At 30.8% G+C, this 22,730-nt stretch overlaps 1 protein-coding gene across 1 annotated transcript; it reads left to right on the forward strand.

Moving 5' to 3' along the window:
• The first annotated feature begins 1,619 nt into the window (after positions 1-1,619).
• Positions 1,620-15,566, forward strand: LOC132736423 (uncharacterized). The gene is made up of 13 exons (XM_060723551.1): positions 1,620-1,756; positions 6,271-6,407; positions 6,831-6,981; positions 7,728-8,320; positions 9,156-9,236; positions 9,563-9,666; positions 9,889-10,052; positions 11,612-11,701; positions 11,922-11,963; positions 13,916-13,969; positions 14,399-14,499; positions 14,886-14,967; positions 15,340-15,566. The coding sequence occupies exons 1-13, from the start codon at positions 1,661-1,663 to the stop codon at positions 15,463-15,465; spliced, it is 1,821 nt and encodes a 606-aa protein (XP_060579534.1). The 5' UTR covers positions 1,620-1,660; the 3' UTR covers positions 15,466-15,566.
• Positions 15,567-22,730: the final 7,164 nt, after the last annotated feature.

The following is a 22,730-nucleotide window of genomic DNA, read 5'->3' on the forward strand; positions in this document are numbered from 1 at the left end:
GGCAACCTGTTACACACTGATATAAGAGTAAATATTAAACATAAAACAAGGATGATAGGATCACTAGATACCAAATTTTTTTTACCGATCAAAGGACACAAATAGACAAAGCTACATAACTTAAAAAACGAGGACATAATAATATAAGAAATTTATAACCAAATCGGAGACATAATAACCTAAGAAATTAAAAACCAAATCGGAGACATAATAAGATAAGAAATTTAAAACCAAATCGGAGACATAATAACATAAGAAATTTATAACCAAACCGGAGACATAATAACATAAGAAATCTGTAACCAAACCGGAGACTTAATAACATAAGAAATTTATAACTAAATCGAAGACATAATAAGATAAGAAATTCATAACCAAATCGAAGACATAATAACCTAAGAAATTTATAACCAAATCGAAGACATAATAGCATGCAATTTATAATCAAATCGAGGACATAATAATATGAGAAATTTATAACCAAATCGAGGATACAATAACGTAAGTAATTCGTACCGAATCTAAGACACAATAATATAAGAAATTTATAACCGAACCGAGTACACAATAACAAAACAAATTTATTATCAAATCAATGACACATAATATGAGAAATTTATAACCAAATCGAGGACACAATAACAAAACAAATTTATTTCGTAATCTAGGACACAATGTCATTACTTCTAAATCGATGACATAATAACATAACAAAGATAAAATAACAAAAGATATTGATACCAAATCGAGGACACAATAATATAAGGAATTTATTGCTAAACTGAGGACGCAACATATTTAACAAATTGAAAAAGGCTACGTGGTTCTTAATACCAAATCGAAGTTTTAAGTACCAAAACGAAACTGCGATAAATCACCAGATCAAGGAAAATGAGCTATGTTATCAATATTTATTATGTGATTTTATTATTCTTTTTTTCTAAAGTTTATTTTAATATTAGTATAGTGCAAATTTTTAAAATACATTAATAATGAAGTCGTTATGTTTGTATCCGAATAATCATTTTTTTAATTTGAGTTCTTTTTATTGTTATCTTTTTATTTATAATATACATTTGGTAAGCTAAGTAGGACGTCAAGTATGCATATCAAGTATTCAAAATATTACAATGCAGCAGATAAATATGATCTTTTTCTGTTGATAATTTTACAGTAAAGAAGCAGATTGTTCAATGTAACACAGTATTATGAAATCATTGATATAGGAATGGCAAACATCTGTTATACCATAGATCTGAAAATCGGACTATGATACCTGTAATATGAGATATCAATTTATATCAAAGCACAGCTGTCATAATCAAATGCATAACTGCAATAACGTAAATAATTGTATAAGATATCAAACAATCCACATTCATCAGAAATTATGTTTTGCAATTTCCACTAAACAGAGTTATGGCCATTATTTATACCTAAATATAGGGTATCATGCACGAAATTGCGTTATAATCATCAATATTATATAAATTTTTGTCCTACCTGGTTTTATTTAAACAGTGAAGCATTCTTGTTTGTGAGTGGCAGCTTCATATACTGCACAGTCGGATTTGAATACAATATTGAACAGAAGAAGTTTTTTTTAATCAAGCAGGATAGAGTAGTCCAAACTAATAAATTATAGGCTTAAATGCTTTAAATGGATATCAGAAAGGAAGAAGTACTTGAGGAGAAAAAAGATGACTTGTCATATTTAAAAGATGAAAGAAAACCTACTCTCAAAGAAACTCTTAAGGTAGGAAACGTTCATGAATTAATGTATCCAAAAATAAAAGATAACAGACGTAAATTCAGTACATGGAAAATGACTCATAGATTTATATTATTCCAAAGCTAAAAATGAAATGAATAACTTAGTATTAATGGTAATAATCATAAAAGACTTCAATGTTTTAAATGAAATTTACCTAAACTTATTGCATCTTGTGCATGAGTGGCTGCCTTTAAAACTTGAACAAAAGAATTGCAGCCACCGTTCAACAGTGTGTGATCGTAAGAGGCGACTAAATGGGTGCAAATAACTGTAGTCTATGCATCTCTTAGCTCCAGATGGTGAGGTGTTTTGACCCGTGGTGTTACTTTGAATAAGTTACCAACCTACAAATTATCGAAGTCCGATATTTGCGTAAACAATATAGTAAAATTTTTATGTCCTTTACTTATAGATTCATGGATCTAGATCTGCAATAGCCAAGTTAATTTGGCATCACTACATATTAACCTTGGCGTTATGAGTACCTGCCTAAACTCAACACATTGTAAGACTAATGAATCGAAAGTAATGTACTAGTATATATTTATACTGTCCAGTAAAGAAACCGATTTTGCGTACTGAATTTATTTCCTTAATCTCAATGACCACGATTTTTTTCCACCCACCACGAATTGATCAGAACTTAAAGCAAATATCTGTTATAAAATACTTAGAATAAGAAGGAAATTGTTATGAAAAAAATGTTAACTGGATTAGGGTAGTTTATATTTGGACATAATATATTTCTTACGAAGATGTGCTGTTCAAACTACTTAAATACTATGTTATATGGTTACAATTTCTTTAGATTCGTATGTTGAGACTCTCTTAAGTGACATGTTTATAATTAATGTTCGAGGAATAAACAAAAAAAATGGAAATAATTCATTTGATTGCAACCATTATTAAAGTTACAAAAAAGAGAATTTGTGCATTTTTTTACTTTGATTTTATAAGAAGTAACTTCAACATGGGTCTCATCAATAACTGTATCTATAATAAGGTGCACATACAAATGATAATTCACATGTATTCGCCCTGTGCGATGCCACTCTCATGTTAGTCCTTATACTACTAACCAGAACTTTGAACACAAACAGCAATTTCCGCGCTTCAGATGAATTAATTCATAACGATTCTTGCACTGTAGGCAGAAAATATTTCTAGCATTTACAAAAATCTATTTTCAGCTATTTATAAATAAGTTTATCATTTGTAGGTCAATTAATGTTAAGAAGCAAATATCTCAGAAACTAAGTCAAATTTTTGGAAACAAGCTTTATTTCACTCTTAATGAAACTAATCTCAATTTTCTTTTTGAAAATTAGGCTTAAAAATAAACTCAGATATGATAAGGTGATTCTATTTATCTATTCTCGGTCAATTTCTTTGATGACTATAGACATTAGTACTCGGTTATTGCTCCCCATTATGCGATAATGACTTAAAGACATCCAGTTTGACATGTGGGCCGCAGGCCGGGGGTGTCAAGAGCTTAGTTTATTTTCAACTTGGCAACAAATGATCCGTTCAAGCACTCAATTTCACATGAAGAACTGACATTTAACATAAAGAACATACACAGCAACTAAATAACACTGTCTCGTTTCTATATTTTGTTATCATGTTTTTAAAAAATATCGAGTTTTCTGGTAGTAAGTAAACTGAATGACAGATGGTCTAGTTGTTTACGATGACAACACCGTTTCTTAGACAAACAAGATTAGTTTTTTATGCAGACCAGGCATAGGTGCTACCCATTATACCCTCATGCAATAATGGACATCTTCTGGCTATTATCACTCTGTTAAAAAAAACTTTTTTTAAGATTAATTTGTATAAATCATTTGTATAATTTTCTGTCAACCATGTACTTGCCCTTATATGAATGTATTAAAGATTGAAATGACTATAAATGTTGTAACATTTAATGCTGAATAAATATTATGTTACGTTATGATATGTTATGTTATTATCGCATAATGGCGAGCAGCAACTAAGTATCAACCTCTAAATAATTACTAGCGTATATTTAACTTTACAATATCCTATAAAACAAATTTTAATTAAATGAAATGAATTGATAGGTTATGATTGAATGACATTGTTTTTATCATTTAAAAAGATTTTCTTATATGTTTATGATAAGTATAGCTTAACATATATTGCATTTACGAAAAAAGTCTTTTTCATTCTTTTCTTAAAGAATGACCACGTTCGTAGTTTATACTTTACTATTTGTATGATGAAATATTATGTGTACATACGTGACTCAAATGAATTGAATAATTAAAAAGAATTTAGGGACATGTAACAATTAATTTGTAAACAGGTTAAGACCGAAAAGTCTTGTACTCAATTATTTGTTTTTAAAATCATAATTATTGCATCTCAAAACATATTTTTTTTAATTCTTACGTAGATCTTCTGGGGCATTTAAAACAGAAATTATTAAAGATATATACTCAGAAATAATCAGAAAAGGGTAGTTCGTGCTATTCTTAGCATGATTTGCGTTCAACGCTTCTCATATTTTGGGTCATTTTTTAAAATAAGAATTGTTATTCTTGAGAAACAGAATGAGCAAATGATCTGAAAATCTGCATTAGTCTAGACCAATTCCGTCATGTCAAAGATCTTAGTGGAGTCCATTTGAGAAAGACCTGGATGAGCCAAAGACCTGAATTATCCAAATAAATTCATATTTATATATATAATTTTACTGTGATATTTAAGTACAGTATATATCCTGTGACAATATTTTTTTTATTTGTGTATTTCAATATTTCGTTAGGTAATTGTTTTGTTTTTTATCGTGACTGTGATATGTAATGTTTTTACTTCAAACGACAACTTAAATACTACATTTTTTAATTTTGTTCTCCATTTGGATATGTTGTACATTTATTGTTTCAAATATGTCTAACTATTTTTAATAATATTGTTAATTGTAATTAAGCAATTAGCCTATATCACTGTAAAGCGCCTTTAAACGTGTATATGAAAAGGCCGCTGTATAAGTTTGATAAATAATAATAATAATAATAATTAAAAAAGATAATTATTGAAATGAAGGTGCCTTTTTTCTTCATTTTCACTGCCCTTATTTTGTTTTACTTATCCATTGTTACAGATATATATTTGCAAGATCTCTGTACATTATTATGATACCCCTTGCCACCAATATGGACATTATTCATATACGTCGGCCGCTAAATCGATCGAAGAAAGTCATTGAAAAGAAAACGTATATTAATTAGGGACTAAACACAATAATATTAAAGTTTTGCAATTTTCTTGTACATGCTACTAAATCATATTAATGTTGATATCCTAGTTAACTCCAAATAAATAATAAATGTATGTTGTTTTTTTTTATGCCCCCACAGAGTGGGAGCATATAGCGTTGCACTTGTCCGTCCGTCCGTCTGTGCGTCCGTTCGCACTCACAGGAGAGTAATTATGTGGCTAGAGGGACAATAGGTAACTGTTCTTTCTCTTTGATGTCATTCATTCCGTAATGCTTTTATGTGGCTATTTTCTTTTGTGTGGCTAAAAAGAACAATAGAGAGAACAATAGAGTAGCCACATAATTACTGTCCTGTGAGAACTTCCGTCCGTCCCTCCGTCCGTCCGTCTGTCCGTACGTCCCAAATCTTGTGAACGCAACTCCTCTTAAACCGGATGGCAGATTTTGCTTAAACTTCCAGGGATGAACAACCTTAATGTGTAGATGGTAGTAAAGGAAGGAATTTTTGCTGCGACCAAATTTAACAGAATTATGGCCCTTTGTTGATTTTTTCACTATATTCCATATAGAAATTTTGTAAACGCAACTCCTCTTAAACCGGATGGCAGATTTTGCTTAAACTTCCAGGGATGAACAACATTAATGTGTAGATGGTTGTAAAGGAAGGAATTTTTGCTGCGACCAAATTTAACAGAATTATGGCCTTTTGTTGATTTTTTCACTATATACCATATATATGTTGTCAGTGGGGGCATCCGTGTCCTTTGGACACAGTTCTAGTTTTTTTTATTTCTTGTTTTTATTTTTATTTTTTTATTTTGCCCTTTAAGATCTCGTAATTGTGCAGTAGTGAAATATATTATGACATTTATGGTACTATACTACAAATGCAGCAAAATGATGCATTTTTTCAAATTAATTTTTTAAAGGAATTAAATTGAAAATAGATCTTTTGTGAAAACTGAAATTTTGGGTTAAATTATTGGGTTAAATTATTATGCCGAATGGACAATTTGTTTTTCTATCATCACCAATCATATCTACGAGTATGACTTTAGGATAAGTGATATTCAGAACAGAGGGAATAATAACCACCGAGGTATAGTAGTGAATGAACTTTTCGCAAGTTGGATGGTTGAATGCCAGTAAGATATAAGTACTTGCCAAGAATTTCCTTCTCTCTTTATATCAAACATTCGGCTTCAAAATCAAATCATATTTCTAGTCCTGTATTTGTTTGTTTCAGGAATTGGCTGAGTCAAGTTCTTTGCATGGAATACCAAAGATTGTGTCATCTCGACAGATTGTTGTGAAAGTATTGTGGTCTATATTGGTTCTAGCAGCATTTGCTGTAGTCTCTTTTCAACTGTACTTGCTATTTAAGTTAGTTTTAATTTGTACCGTTTTACCATATATTCATTCAATCTGAATCCGTATATCTATTTTACATACATAGAAAACAATTTTGTTATGTTTAAAATTATTTAAACTACATTTTCCTCAAACAATTTATGTATATTTTATATTCTTCTTTTAGAGAAGTTAAATTGATTTGTTGTATAATATTTGTAAAACCTTTCTCAAATTAAATTCATGAAAGAGTATCAGCAATATCATATGCCGATAAAGCCAACAATTTTTAAATAATGTACACGAGTCGAATGTAATTTCGATATTACTTGGTCATTATGTTGTAGCAAAAATAAAAGCGTAATGTATTTTAAATGAAAGTGTACTATGTATTTGTCTTATAAAATCATTATTTTTCAGATTTTAATTTTTTGTTTGATTTCTTTTTATTTAAAGAACATATTATTCGTATCCATCACAAACATCTGTGTCGCTAGACTTTAGTCCTATTGCTTTCCCTGCCATTACTTTGTGTAACTTGAACCCGGTACGGAAATCCCAGCTACACAGATCAGAAGACTTGCGGGATCTCCTGTCAGAGGATCAGGTACTGTAGCAAAATAATTGAGCCGCACCATGACAAAACCAACATAATGCGTTTGCGACCAGCATAGATCCAGACAAGCCTGCGTATCCGCGCAGTCTGATAAGGATCTATGCTGTTCGCTATCAGTTTCTCTACTTGTTATAGGATTTTTAAGCAAACAGCATGGATCCTGATCATGTGCAGGCTGGTCTGGATCCAAGCTGGTCGCAAACGCATTATATTGGTTTTGTCATGGGGCGACTCAATTATGTATTTCGTTACATTACTCTCCTTTTCCCATTCTATTTATATTCGTGTGCCAATCCTTCTTACATCCTTTCCAAATTTAATTTAACTTTGTGTCACACATTTTGGTTTAATAGTCATCTTTGATCACCCATAATTTCATTTGATAATAGAATATTACGTTTCTGCAGAATGTTCTTTTCTGCTTCATAACTGCATATTTCGTAAATTGGTCGGACGGTTAATTAATTAGTTAGTTAATTCCAAATTTGCTTTTTACATGCTTTGTGTTCTTTTTTATTTCTTTCAGTTATAATTCGTTTCTATTTACTGTTAAACTTAGTATGCTCAAATTTCATCTCCAATCAATTTAATTGAACATTTATAATGAAGCTTAATAACTCACGCTAACATGATTTTTACCTTTCATGTGCTTAATTCATTATATTAAATCATTCTTTTAAATAATAAAAAAATGCTTTAATTGGTGTTATTTGTTGTTTTTCAAATTTAATTTACAGGTTTACGCAAGGAGAAAGCGGGGTACGGAAGGTACTAAATCAGAAAATAAACATCTGCTGGATGCTGAAGGAAAAGCGATGTTCAAAGCCCTGACAAGGAACCTAAACGATGAAACAATCAAGGAAAACAAACATGCGGAAGGAAAAGGCAATAACATCACTGATTTTCGTCGTGAAAATAAACAAAAAGTTACCTTTCAAAAGTCCACGTTTTCTTACTTAAACAGAGATAAACGTTTAAAATCGAACAACCATGAACAACTCGAGAATACACAAATTGTAAGACAAAATGGCGAAGGTCTGCGAAATAGAAGAGAAGCAGATACAACTACTGAGGAAACAGAAGCTTCTAGTACGGTTACTAAAGCAATCTCTGATTCAGTGACAAATAATGGACACTCCGATGAATTAACTAGTAGTACAATCGATTATGATAATGATGATGATTATGATCTGTACGAGGATTTCTACTGGGATGATTGGTTATCTTACAACTTTGAAGAGGATTTGTACTTAGAACAACTAGACCAAACCAAAGACGAATGGGATGCACGTGTTGAAAATTTTAAAAAGGCTATCAAAATCAAACCTTTGTGAGTAGTATTATTGTGATATACTGTTTGTATGATATGTACTGCTAAAATGCCGAGCAATAAAAAAGCTAGCAATTTCTTAAAACATATTTTATTTTTGTTAAAAAAAATAAAATTATGCTTATTTAATGAAGGAATACTTCAGTCCGCTCTTCCATTTCAGTAAAGCATGACTAATTAGGGTAAATCAAAAGTAAAAATGTCATAGCTGTCATTTAATATGCATGTAGTAGTATGCTTGTATCTTATCTGTATAGAAAGTGTCAAGTGTCAGTAAATCATCTATGTACCATTGTAATGAAGTGAAATATGTATGCACGAAAGAATAAGAATTTAGGTACAAGCAAATACCCGCTGCTTCTATATTTATTGAAGTCGTTCAAAATTTAAACACCGATTATGAGCAACCAACTGTAACAAAAATCTGGAAACAAAGTTATCCCTCGGAAGCATTAATCACAACAAAATTACATAAGAATTGCAGACTCGGTTTGATTGAGTCTGTACATGAGGGATAATTAATAAATGCAACATCCTGTGCTAATCACTGTCTTTACTAACTGGTTTGCGGTTTATTTTGGCAGAGCATCGTTTTTGCTGTAAATGTTGATCTACGAGCCAGAGAGTCTGATATACGCACCAGCAACCAGTATAAATTTATTAAATTCTTATAATTCTAAATCACCCGTTTTGAAAATTATAACCATTACACCAATCACATGCGTTAACAATGGTCAGATATATACACCATTTTATAGAATTGTCATATTAGTGTTTTCCGCATGGAGTGTTATATCGTAGAGAGTTTACAAAAAAACGTCATTTTCATTATAAGGCATCTGAGAAGAAAAATGGGTCATCAAATTGAAGATATGGTCCAGAATGTTACTTTTGCAGGAAGGGTGCAAAAAGTTCGGTAAGTAGCGTTTATGAAAATTGTTTGATCATATAATAGTCATCAAAAACCTTTGTACTTTGAGCTTAAAGTTATTTTTTCATTAGTGGTTCTTTGAATTGAAAATATAAATTAAAACGAAATATGATAAATCGTATCGACCGATGAAATACTAGGATGTGTCACATGTGATATGCTGGTCATTAAATTGTTGTTTTCTGTCATCATCACAGCAACAACAAATTTCAGTATAAATATTCTACTTTCCTACTTCAATTATAAAAATTCATTGCTATAGAAGAATTTTTTTATGCCCATGAATAGATATTGTCACATTTATTTTAAAGACAATCGAAGACTTTTACAAAGAATTTTACGTCAGCTGAGTATGGAAACTGCTATACAATGGCGAATCGTAAATTTGTGGCTTTAAGAAGTGGACCATCTAATGGTAGGTGTTACTCAAATAAAATTAAATCCAATTTGTGTTTCGTTGTGTTTTACTGCAATCGAGAAATCTTCTTTCTTCACTACTGTTTTAAGTAAGGTAAAGAAAGAAATAACATAAATAGAAGTATAAAAACAATGTTAATTAAAATACAATTTTTATATGATTGTCTATATATTTTTTCTAAGACTTGTAAATTTTATAAAATTTTGAATGAAATTTTAGCAATGAAGTTGACGCTAAATGTTGAAATTGACGAATATATTGATAATCTTTCGACTGGATATGGAATTCGGATAGTTTTTCACGAGCACGGAACATACCCTTTGCCTTCCCATGAAGGAATTACATTGAGTCCTGGATCGGAAACTAATATCGGTCTACGAATGGTAAAATGCTTGATATTTTTAGACTATTTGAGCCGTTGAATGGAGCCTATAGCAAAACTTGATTTCATATGTCCGTTTATGCAAAGTTCCATGTTCTAATTTCAATTTCTACAAACTAACACTTTTTGAACTTCAAGTTGAACCGCTTAAGTGGTATCGTTTATGAATAAATATGATCCAAGAGGTCATCTCATTCCCTTTATCTTAAGGAGAATATTAATTAAATATTAACTCTAAATAGTTATTTTAATTTCAGTTTCGACTATACTTCATTAATCGATAAGACTAAATTATATTATGTTTATAGTAATCACCTTGTATGTCCAGTAACACAAGAACCTTGCAAAAGTAACTCCTATTTTGTGCAAAGCAGAAACCGACACGAGTAACACAGTTAGTAAACATACTAAAATATTTTATAGTAAATCAAATTTAAAGAAATGAATAAGCGCATACGGCTATCGCATATGGCTATATTTTACTTTTACACAAATGTTTTCTGGAATGCATATAATTTCCAAGATCATTCGTGATAAACCCGACATGACTACTGTTTTGAAGTCGACTGAAATAAGAAAATAAACAGTTTTGTTTTGACATTCAGTTACCCTTAGACAATTGCCTAAACACTAGTGTCATATATTACTATAGGGAAGAAGATACTGATTGAATACGATTCAGGTATTTTTTTATGTGCTAACCAGTGTTGCTTGGATGTTCACAAATCTGCATAACCTCGGACTCGTTGAATTTGACTCAGTCATATTTCAATTGCTAATTTCACAGTAATATGACACGAGCAATTTGATAAACATCTCAGGTATACCGAATACCAAAAGCGAAATGTAATCATTCCGTTATTGTATTAAAACATAACGTCATAACACAACAATCGCCTTCAATATACAAGCCATGTCGTCATTCTCACGTATCAACTTGATAAAATAAAACACTAGCCTGGGAATAATATTATGTCAATGCGATTAAAAATTTTAAAATTTTATGTTAGGATAAAATATTATGAACTGATTGTGGATTTTTTTCAATTTCAAAATTATACCATTTCATATAAAATGTGGAAGTATACTTGAGGGCGTGAATTTTCCAGTACCGTTTATGACAACATTTGTATTTTTTACCGTTTTGGACATTCGTTATCTTATTCTCTCTGTATTATCTTGAGATTTTTAATACTAAATGCAAAGATTGCAATCAGATTTTCTTCAACATCAGACGAATGTCATACGTACACTTAAAATTATCTAAATTCATTTTACTTGCATCACAAACCGTATTATGTCGTTTAGTTTTCGAAGTCAAGTTTTCTTAGTTTAGCATGTATCTAATCAATATTTTAGCTGTGTATATATATATGGAGCCAATATATTTATATCTTTGATATACATTTTCATGTATTAATTATTACTATAATAGAAAATACATACGCAGAACAGAAACCTTTTTTATTAATTTTCAAATTATATTATTGTTTTCATTGTTTCAGAGGGAACATCCTTTTTCTAAATTGTCATTGTATCCTTTGCCTTCTTTTTTATTAGGTTCGAATTTCGAGACTTCCTGAACCTCATGGTAATTGCAGTGATGGCCGTGAGTTTGCAAGGACATATCAAAAGAAATACAGCATTTCGGTATGTTTGTTCCTTTGAGCAACTATGCTACATGTCAATGTGACAAACGTTGGACTTACCAATCTATTGCATATTCTGTTTATAAGTTTTCGATTTGATCTGGATATATAATATTATATTCCTATAATTATATGATTCTAAGTAGACTTAAAATATCTAATGTAATTATTCATTTTTTATTGTAATTTAATTATAATGTATTTTTTTTATATTTTCTAAGGCATGCTACGAGTTTTGTCGTATTTTGGAAATTATTGAACTTGTAATTGCCTCCAGCTGAAAAGGCCCCGATGAAGTTTTCCTCTGAACAAAACCGCCCTTTCCGGTCTGCAACACAACAGAGGAAGCAGGTAGTTCTTAAACAAAACAGTTGAAAAAAAAGTTTGAGAAAAAGTTTTTTTTAAAATCGGTTCCCGAAAATGGTTTGGGCGGGGTTTGCATGTGTTTCAGTACTTTGATTTGGACTATTCGCTTAATTTTTATTTGGTTTTTTGGTTTTTAACATACGCCGAACACATCAAAATATTGCCTTTTCAATGTACAATTGTCGGTAATTTTTGTACTTAAACGAATAAAGAACAATAAATGTACAAATTCAATTAACATGTTGTATTGTGACAGAGGAAAAATGAATAAACAAAAATCAAATGGAAAATGACAACAAAATCATAGAAAAAAAACTGTTTCAGGGAATGTTTTCGAAAATGAGGTCGGGGCTTAAATTTTTTTCGCTTTAAAAATTTCCTGTCATCATATGTCAAGACCATGCAAGGTTGAAAATTATTCTTTTATACAGTTCTATATATTTATACATTCTGATATATGTCTCTATATAAGACTATCACATGCATTATATATTTCTTTTTTTTACATGCCCTCTTCCATTTTTGTTCGGGGTTCTGTTAGTTATCTGACGGCCATTACGGCTGGTCCTTGGTGGTATTTGGAAGCTGTGTTCTTTCTCGCCTTTTTGAAAAATAATCTTTATTCTTTCTTTTTCCAAAAAATAAATAAAGCATTAATTAAGCGTCGAAGATATATCAGTGCACATGTAATAGTGTCAGACATTTTCAAGTGTGTCTGATTTTCTAATAGGATCAAAGATTAACGTGAATACTACGAATGCATGGGATAAATCTCTCATGTTTTTGGGATGTTTTGAGTTGCAATGCTTATTGAACCATAATGGTGTTAACGAAAAAAAAACTTTGCAATAAAATAACCTAGCAGTATTACTATTTATTGTACATGTATTTTAATTTCATCATGTTCGTTGATTTAAATGTTTAAACCTAAGGTCTGAACACCGATTAAACCCTTAAAAAAGCGTTTTAAGAAAACAAAATGCCCTTTCATGTATGAGCATTTCGACGAAAAATTTCTCTTTCGGGTTTAAAATTATCTTTCTTTTTGTATTTTTTCCCCCTTTAAAAAATTTCGTTGAAGGAAAGCCCAAATGAAAGGGCAACAAAGGGTTTGGGTAATGGAAACATAAATTGTGCTGTCAAGCCCCTTGGGCGGTAAATTTTTTACTTTCCCCCTTTTAACAAAAAAATTTCCCTTTAAACATTTTTCTTTAAATAATTTCCATGCAAAAGTTTTCGTGACAAGGGCTGCTTTCGTGTCCCTTTGTCGTCAAAGGGGTGTTTTCTTTAAGTTAAAAAAGAAAAAATCAGTGCATTTCATGATAATGTTCATTTGAATTTAATTGATGCCGGGCTTTTGCGTTCTTTGGTTTGCTACTTTTAGTTGCTTCCATGATATTTTTATAAGTAAGGATTTTTGTGATAAATTATTTGAAGTAAGGATTTATGTGCTAGTATGTTACGTGGATTTTATACTGGGGTTCCGTACGGCCTAGGTTTACATATGAATATAACGTTACCTGTATGCTTACCTCAATTTCGTTGCTTTTACCGGACGTTTAGGCCGCCATTTTTGACCACATTGTACGATTTTGGTCACGTGATCATCCGCAGTGTTATGGAGTACTTCTTGTAACTATAAGCCCAGAACTATTGTTTTTTGGGTATGAACGATTGATATAATTATAAGCGAATTTCGTTGATCAGTCAATTATATTTGTATAAAGTAACAGAAAATTTCATTTCATTCATTATAACAGAATGATAAAATAAATTAGTTGCAACATATTTGCTTATGATTTCTAAGATGTTAAATTTATGAACAAACAAAATATTTTTTATCAGTGAGACTGTTTACACGAAGACAACATCCTCCACCTTTTGGCCATCAGATGACTATCTGGTATGTATATTCAAAGCTGTCTTTGCATGAATGTCTATATCTTTCACGACATAGATTAATTACATAACTAAAGACCTACAATGTAAATGTGGTATAAAATGTGAAACATAAGATCATTTGGGAAGGACGGCGTTCAATTTAATAAACCCCACACCATCCAGAAGCACGGGACCACCAGCAAGGAGTCCAAGTAATATTTAAAACCATTTTTACAATAAATACTCATTATTTATTTAATTTAATCATCGATTTACATCGACTCAAGGGCATGTATAAAATTGTTATCTCTTTACATATTCATGGGTAAAACTTTATTCTTTATTAGGCAATGTCTTTCCAATCCTATCATTTATTTGAACAATGTATCAAAAAAGTTTAACCACCTTGCATGTCTTTATGAATGTCTTGAAGAAATCCACAATATTGCAGAAAGTGTTGATAACAGAGGTGTGTAACAATGAGTCATATTCAGACTTCTGGGAGGATCCTTGTTCCGATATGGAGAAATTAGCTTCACATGAACTCGATAAGTATGAATTAAAAATGCATACAATATGTGTGTTTATTTTTAATAAATGTGAATATATACCTAGGATGTGATAGAATTAAGTAATTTCGTGCGAATGTTAAAATAAATTATACTCAAGTGCGATATGTTTCATATTTGCTTAATAATAAGTTTTTTCAATTAAATTGGACGTTGGTCGTACACACAAACTAATAAGACATTACAAACAATGGCGCCAAATTATGCTGGTTCAATTATCATAAAAGCCAGTATTCGTGCTGTGCTTTCTATGCACTACAAAGAACTAAACATATATCAATTAATTTATGATTTACTGTGATTAAGTCGCGGAGTATTGAAGCAAATTATTTATATCAATTAACAAAACTCATTTGTTTCTTTTTGTAGATATAGGCGCAACTTTTTACGCGTTCTGATTTATTATGAAGACTTGAATTTTGAATTAATCGAAGAGGAACCAATTTATGAAGTATAAGTATAATTTATAACAGCGAATTTTATCATTTTTCCCGTGACCTTTGTCATGCTAATTATTTCAAATGGACTTACACTACCAACATAATCATTCATCATTTTTATGGAAGATTTTTAAAAATGTGCATACTAAATAGCGAACATTACAGTCTGATCTTGATCTGCACTGGTCACATGGGTAGAATAAGTGGCCGTTAGTAGTATGAAACGTAAAGATGAAAAAGTAAAACTATATGTCTTAAGATAGTTTAAATGAATAGTTTGTGGGGAAAAATACGTTAACTTTTGAAATACATGTTGCTTTAATCAAATTCAAAACAATAAGATGTGACTTAGCGTTATGTATATAATTACTTTTGTATTGCAGCCAGTTCGTTTCCTATCTGATATAGGGGGTACAATGGGGTTATTCCTTGGCGCGTCTGCTCTGACTTTCGTGGAAATTTTGCAACTGGTTCTCGAATTGATCTTGTTCATGAAACACAAGAATTAGAAAGTAAAGTGAGTGATTACACATGTCAGGTAGCTGGAAACGTATAAAAAGTATACAAAGAGATAGACGTGATTCTTGTTGTGAATAGTTGTAAAAATGTATATTCTAAGCATATTAAAAGGGACATTTTCTTTGTTATGTATGATTATCATCTTAACATTGATAAAAAATGGAAGAACAATTAATATAAAATGTGAACTGTAAATTGTTGAAATTAAGTTCATCTCCACTGGATATAATCATCTTTATCATGGACTTATTAAGATTTGGTAATTTGATCTGTTTTTTGTTGATGATTTTAGAAATAGAATTATCTCATACACAAATTTATCATTATATTATATAAGCTGTAGGTCTAGCAATTTTGATACGTACAATCTGATACGGTCACTTCATATAGGTCATGTATATTTGAAAGTATTCTTCACTTGTAATAACTCATGGTAAAACACACAATGATAAACTTAAAATAATTAAATTAAAAAAATTAATTACATCGTGTTTTCGAAGTTATCAGAGATTTTTATTTGTTTACTTGCTGTTTCACGTGTACACTGATGATTTTATTGAATAGAACTGGCATGACGATTTCTTTTTGGTACACGTCAAAGTATTTCTAAAAATGTCAGCTAAGAAAAAGAACTCTGTTATTTTTAAACTATTTAACTAAACTGTTTCGTGTACATATTATGCTTCTTTAAAACTTGGTCCATTCTTCATGTTCTTTATTTAAAGATATTTTATGCTAATCTTCGAGTAAGATATTTTAATTGAAGAAATATATTGAAATCTAGTCGAGTAAAGCTAGTCCTGTACGGAATGCCGTTAGGGTCATCGCCTTTGAATGTGTTGATCTGAAACGCGATAGTCGATAGTACGATGGTGAAAACGCGAAATCACGAAACTACGATGGTGAAAACGCGAAAGTACGATGATGAAAATGCGATAGTACGATGATGAAAACGCAACAGTACGATACTAGGATGAAAAAAACGCGACAAACTATCGTGTTTTCACCATCGTACTGTCGCGTTTTCACCATCGTAGTTTCGTAATTTCGCGTTTTCATCATCGTACTGTCGAGTATCTCGTTTCAGATCAAACCATTCATAGGTCATTCCGGAATGCCGTTAGGACCATCGCCTATGAATGTGTTAATCTGAAACGCGATAATACTATCGCGTTTCAGATCAACACATTCATAGGCAATGGCCCTAACGGCATTCCGTAGTCCTGTTCTTAAAAACTGCCAATTTTTTAATGACACTATATATTTATAATGTGTCGACTTATAGTGTGTATGATTTAATGCTTATCTACAATTTACTTTGTGTGAAGACTTTTATTTACGTGTTTAATTTATAGGCCCTAATTTCAAAAGGACCCTAATTACAAAAGGACCGTGTTGCAATTGCCAATATTTTTAGATATCAAATTTGCGCATAGTATTTCTTATATCTCATACTTTATAATATTCACGATGACGTCAGCGGATCGCCTGGGCGCCACTATCACGTGTTTGTGCTGAAATTTAGCGGCGTATAACCACATGGACTATTTTACATATATAAGCTGGCTGATAATAATTTCCGGTATATTTTTACTAGAAATTTTGCTATTGAAACAATATGATTTTCTTTCTGGTTATTTTTTTACTTTTATGTTCTTGTACAGTGTCGTATAATATAAGAAAAAGCACACTGCACTTCGAATCTCATATCACATTATCGGTCACTTTAGCACTTTAGTGTCATAAGACCATTCTGTATTTTCTTTTCTTTTTTTTTTATTTTAAGTTTTATATATATGTTTAAAACATACCCGTGCCAATTTTGCGACTTCGTGAGAACGGTATCGCACGGTCGTGTAGCTATTTTGACGTGACGTCATTTGCGTTAAACAAACCTAATGTTTTGCCGATTTTGCGACTCCGTTAAAACGGTATAAAAATGATAATTTTGCATATTAAACAATCTTTATTTTGGGTATGTTATTAAAAAGATATATTATATTCGTTTAGGTACAATACAAAATTTATTGAACTCGTTGAATAAAATAGTACCATGCTCGTCACAGGCTCGCATAACATAATTTTATTCAACTCGTTCATTAAACTCTGTATTGAACCTACACTCATTCAATATCCTCTATGTATTAAATAAGTTGATATTTTTTGTAGGTAGTTTTTGTAAGTTTGCATGCATAGCAAGCATCTGACATACTATTCTGTAATATAATACCTTATATAAATGTGTTCTTTCTTTATTTATATCCGTGTGGCGGGTGACAGGGCCTTAAATCTTAGAATATTCACGACGACGACCAAAAAGTAAAGTGACCGTCTGAGCGCCATGATGTTGCATGTATTATACATTGCTGGGTATATTACTGAATATTTTAGAGGGGTACATACAAATGTAAAACCTATCGCGTCTCGTTTGGCAGACATGTACTAGTTCAATATATTCAGAATTGTGTTCAACAATGTGTACGAGAAAATAAAAACGTGGATAACCAGTGTACAATGTAGATTTTTGAACACGGAATATGAAAAAAGGCGAGATGGTGTATGATAGGATTTTGATGTGGATTGTTTTCGAGTTATGCTTCGGTAAAAAAGTGAAAAAAAGAAATAAATAAGGGTAACAATTTAGAACCATGAAAGGTGGGGTTATCATTCTTGCGCATTGCACTTCTCCAGTCCAATATATTAGACGTTACAGGCTTGTTATAGTTTATGTCGGTCAAGCCTGACGTCTAATAGTTATTGCTCAAAAACGCATAGCATCATAAAAAATTCAAAAAATGTCTATTGTCTTGCCTTTCAAGTTTTATTCAAAAGCTTATCTTCTTTTCTTTCAATTTCATGCTCAATCATACACAAAAACTCTCAAACAATGAACTTATCAATTTAAAATGAAATATAAACATCAATCTATTTTTGTCTATCAACCATACTGGTTAAACAAGGTGCTTTACAGATTGATTTCAAATTTTTGAACGGAAAATATATTCAAACACACTGATAGTGCATGGTCAATTATTTCGTTAAAAGAATATTCCGTTAGATTGTTCTGACTCAGTTAAACGCTTGCATTTGAATTAGCCAATCAGATTTCGCGCACTTTATGGCCGCCATGTGTTTATAGGCTGTAAAAGGAATTTAAATACATGAGAGGATTTAATCATGATTTTTTGGATGTGACAGTTTAATTATTTTGACAAAAGGTATTTATTTTTTAGTTTTGTTCATAAATAGGTCAAAATTTAGGTAAATACACGCTGTCTTCATTGTTTTTCGTTCCGCCCGATTTTCTGGCGGAACATGCTATGGGTTTTTGATCAATTTCGATATGACGTTGCTTTGCCCAGAAGCAAAAATATCTCAAAGCGACGTCATATTTATAGGACTATGCACTTCTCGTGCATGCGATCTGTCCATCTATGAAGTTCAATTTGATACCTCATACAAATCTTTTTGGCGTCGTGCTTTGGAAAAATCTGAAAAAGTTCTCAGCACATGGGGTCTCATAGCAATATAGTGATCTCCCAGCCAATCCTGAACATTGAAAGAGCCTCAGCGTCCGGTTTCTGTCCGTTAAATATTTGCAGACTGTCTGATCGGTAATCGGAGGCCCTACGAGCTGTGTACATTAAAAAAAAAAAAAAAAAATATATATATATATATATATATATATATATATATATATATATATATATATATATATATATATATATATATATATATATATATATATATATATATATATATATATATTGATATCAGGAGCTCTTACACTTTGTGGTGTGATATTGCCATAAAAGAAAGTGAACAACTTTATCGTTGGAGCATACGTTATATGGCTAAATAGGTCTGGTCCAATAGTATGTGTGCAAATTTTCAGATCTTTCCTTCTTCCCATTTTTTCCAGAATCATCATTTTTATTGTGCAATTTGTTTGTTTGTTTGTTTGTTTGTTTCATTTTACGCCTTTTCCCAACGGTATTTCAGTCATATAGGCGGGTAGTTTCCTTACCATCGTTCCTGGAGAGTTACACCAGTATTAGACTACCTTCCTCCGAGCTAAACTACCAAAGCACTCCCGGGGATCGAACCCACGCCAGAGAGGTAACTGGATTAGAAGCCATCGACTCTAACCCCTCGACCACAGAGGCGGTATTTTATTGTGCAAAATAACCTAAAAATAAAAATATCGGGCTTAGAATCAAACACAAAATCAAATTTCAATGTCATTCTGAGCACATTTCTTTAACTTTTTTTTCTTTTATTTTTTTTTCTTTGCCATTTGATACACCTTAAGTGCTCACTCAATATATGTTAGAAACTTATGTTATGCTTTTTGACCCCAGTGGAGCTCCTTTTGAGGTCTTATTGTACTTCAAATGATGACGAAGAAACTTTTTTGTATACATAAACTAGTTTAAAATAAGGCTGAAAGGGCAATTCAATGAACGAATATAGATATTTATTATGCAAAGGAAGTTCCACAATTGTCATAAACGATTTTTGCAAAAGTAGAGAATGCTAATGTAACTAATGTTAAAACTTAAAATTACTAATTGGCCAATACCTAAACTATTTATTGTTTTTGTTTATATTTTTTCAATTATAGTGCAGTTATTGTGATTAAGTATTTTGTATGGAAGTCAAAAAACTTCTTTCTTTACATTTTGCTAGTTTTATAAACAAATTATTTTCCCTTTCGTGCTACTATGTTCCGGTGATTAGTATCTAACACGCTTCAAAACAATTAAAAATCTTTTTTTTTTAAAGAAGAAAAAGTCAGTTCTGATGTACAACGTGTGCAAAAAAACTAAAGAAAAGATTAACGTGCGAGCATTTATGGAACGCTATAGAGAGCCTAAATTTAAGCGCGTATTCAAACATTATGTCATTTATGTGCTATTATATTCATCTAATACATATAGTCAAGTAAAATTTTATTACAGCTTATATTGACTCAATGATCGTCCGAATTCTGTCAAGGATATGTCTGGAGTTGTTTTTAAACAAATAATTTAATTTCCACTTCAGTGCTACTATGTAGCATTTAAAGACGTTTTCGGTTACCGTAGTTTTCTGTGCGCATCGTTATGCGCTTCCAAGAAAGATAATCACGGATAATTACTCTTCAAAAATGAAGGTCAAGTTGAATAGTATTCGGATAAGTGTTTAAATTTCGGCTATAAGCAAATAATGAGTAAATAATACAGAATAGATATTTCTAAATGTTCAAAAGGAGATCGGTTCAAAAGAATAAGAGGTCGTTTAGACAACATCACATAAAGGATTTCTCCAAGCATTAGTACGACATCATTGATGATAATTCTGCGCGCGTTACCCCACCCACTTGTGGTATAGTGACGAAAGTGCGTTGCGACTTGATTACTGGCAGACAACTGGGCAAAGAAGTTTAAAATGATAATTTTAAAAGTGTTGAATAAAAAAAACAAAATTAATATCCAAGAAATGTTCCGAATTTCATTATTTTCTTTGTAAATTTCTGAATACTTGCTTACTGTTCGGGTATGTTAGTCGAGTGAAAAAAATAATATTGCCCTAGATATGTTTTAAAAAATAGTCAGTATCATTTACTTAATATAACATCAAAAGAAAAAAAAATTATTGCAACATGTTTTTGTTGTATATTTGACAATACATTTAGTATAACACTGATATTTCTTAAGAAAGCGCGGTAATTTTGACAGTTGGCATATGCGGTAACAATGGAAACTGCCCGTTTACAAAAAACTTACACGTCAACATATATATTTTATGTCTATTTTTGAATCCACCATCAAATGTTACTTGATATTTCAATAATGTAGAAAATTCTATAAAAGAAATTTCTTGATAGCTTTAATTTTTTACAGAATTCATGATTATTTTTCTCATTTTTTGATTAGTTAAAAAGCATGAAAACTCATTTTTTAAAGAAATATGTTCAAATTATCGTTTGTTTTATACAGAACCCTAAGATAAAGCAAGCTTTGTATAAAATTATGTTTATTGTGAGTGTAATACGCTATTTTATACATTAATATAACACAGTTTGGCTATTTTGACAATTTTGAGATAATTATACGGTTACCATGGAAACTGCCATTTTTAAAAAAACCCGCACGCCAACATATATTTTTCTTTTTCTTTATGAATTTGTCATTAAATTTTACACAACATACAAAAAAATTAGAAAATCCTATGAAACACTTTTTTCAATATCTCTAATTATTCTGAGAATTCATGTTTATTTCTCTCATTTTGTGTTCAGTTGAGGAACATGGAAAACTCATTTTTTAAAGAAATATGTTCAGATTATCATTTGTTTCATACAGAATCATTAGATAAGGTTATCTTTGCATAAAACAATGCTCGTTGTGTGTTTTAAGCTATCTTATACATTTTCTATTCGTTATAACACAGTTAGGCTATTTTGACAGTTTTTAGATATACGGTTACCATGGAAACTGCCATTTTACAAGAAATCCAACACGTCAACATATATTTTTCTTTTTATTTTTAAATTCGTCATTAGATTTTACTCATCATACAAAAAATTTAGAAAATTCTATGAAAGGATTAATTTTTCATAAAACTTAGAAAATGTCTTTAAACAACAGCATATCTGACTCGACGAATTTTAAGTTAAAAGTCAATGTGCATTATGATTTCCGCTACAGCGCCTTTGTCATTCACCTATTTATACACAAACCATTATTCGATAATTATCTAAATTAGGTGTAAATTTGAGGTCACCTAATTTTCGTTCTTTCTTAAACATCTGATACAATCAAGTCAAAGTTTGTGTGATTATTAAACTGAAATTCCATTTCTATCTTAAAAATGTAACGAATTTTACAAATGAGAATAAACACGAGTTTAACTAAAACAATGATAAGGTATAACAGGAAAGAAAATGTTATTATTTGATTCACTTCAAATATGACAATATACAGTTCGGCTTTTATTTACGCCAGTTATTTTTTCTTAATTTTTGTTTACAAGTAGCATAAATACAGTATAAAAGATATAGTTAAGAATACTCTTTTCGATACTATTCTCTAAATTAAAACAGTTAAAATACCATTAAGGCAAACTATTCTAATTGATTTTTAATGTTTCCTTTTTCATTCTGAACAAATAATTGACCAATCCAGTGGCAGTTTTTCTAAGTGTATTTATGTGTAATGTTATTGTAAAATTTCATAATCTGTAATTTGTAATTTGTGTTTGCTAAATAAAT

Source organism: Ruditapes philippinarum, unplaced genomic scaffold, assembly GCF_026571515.1.
Source record: "Ruditapes philippinarum isolate M1 unplaced genomic scaffold, ASM2657151v2 ctg2389_1_1_1_1, whole genome shotgun sequence".
NCBI lineage: Eukaryota > Metazoa > Mollusca > Bivalvia > Venerida > Veneridae > Ruditapes > Ruditapes philippinarum.

What these genes read in the sequence shown, in the direction of transcription:
- LOC132736423 (XM_060723551.1), top strand. Translation starts at nt 1,661, where the DNA reads ATGGATATCAGAAAGGAAGAAGTACTTGAGGAGAAAAAAGATGACTTG. An exon ending in CAACTGTACTTGCTATTTAA is followed by an intron (nt 6,408 to 6,830) that starts GTTAGTTTTAAT and finishes TTTTATTTAAAG; the next exon opens with AACATATTATTCGTATCCAT. An exon ending in CTAATATCGGTCTACGAATG is followed by an intron (nt 10,053 to 11,611) that starts GTAAAATGCTTG and finishes CTTTTTTATTAG; the next exon opens with GTTCGAATTTCGAGACTTCC.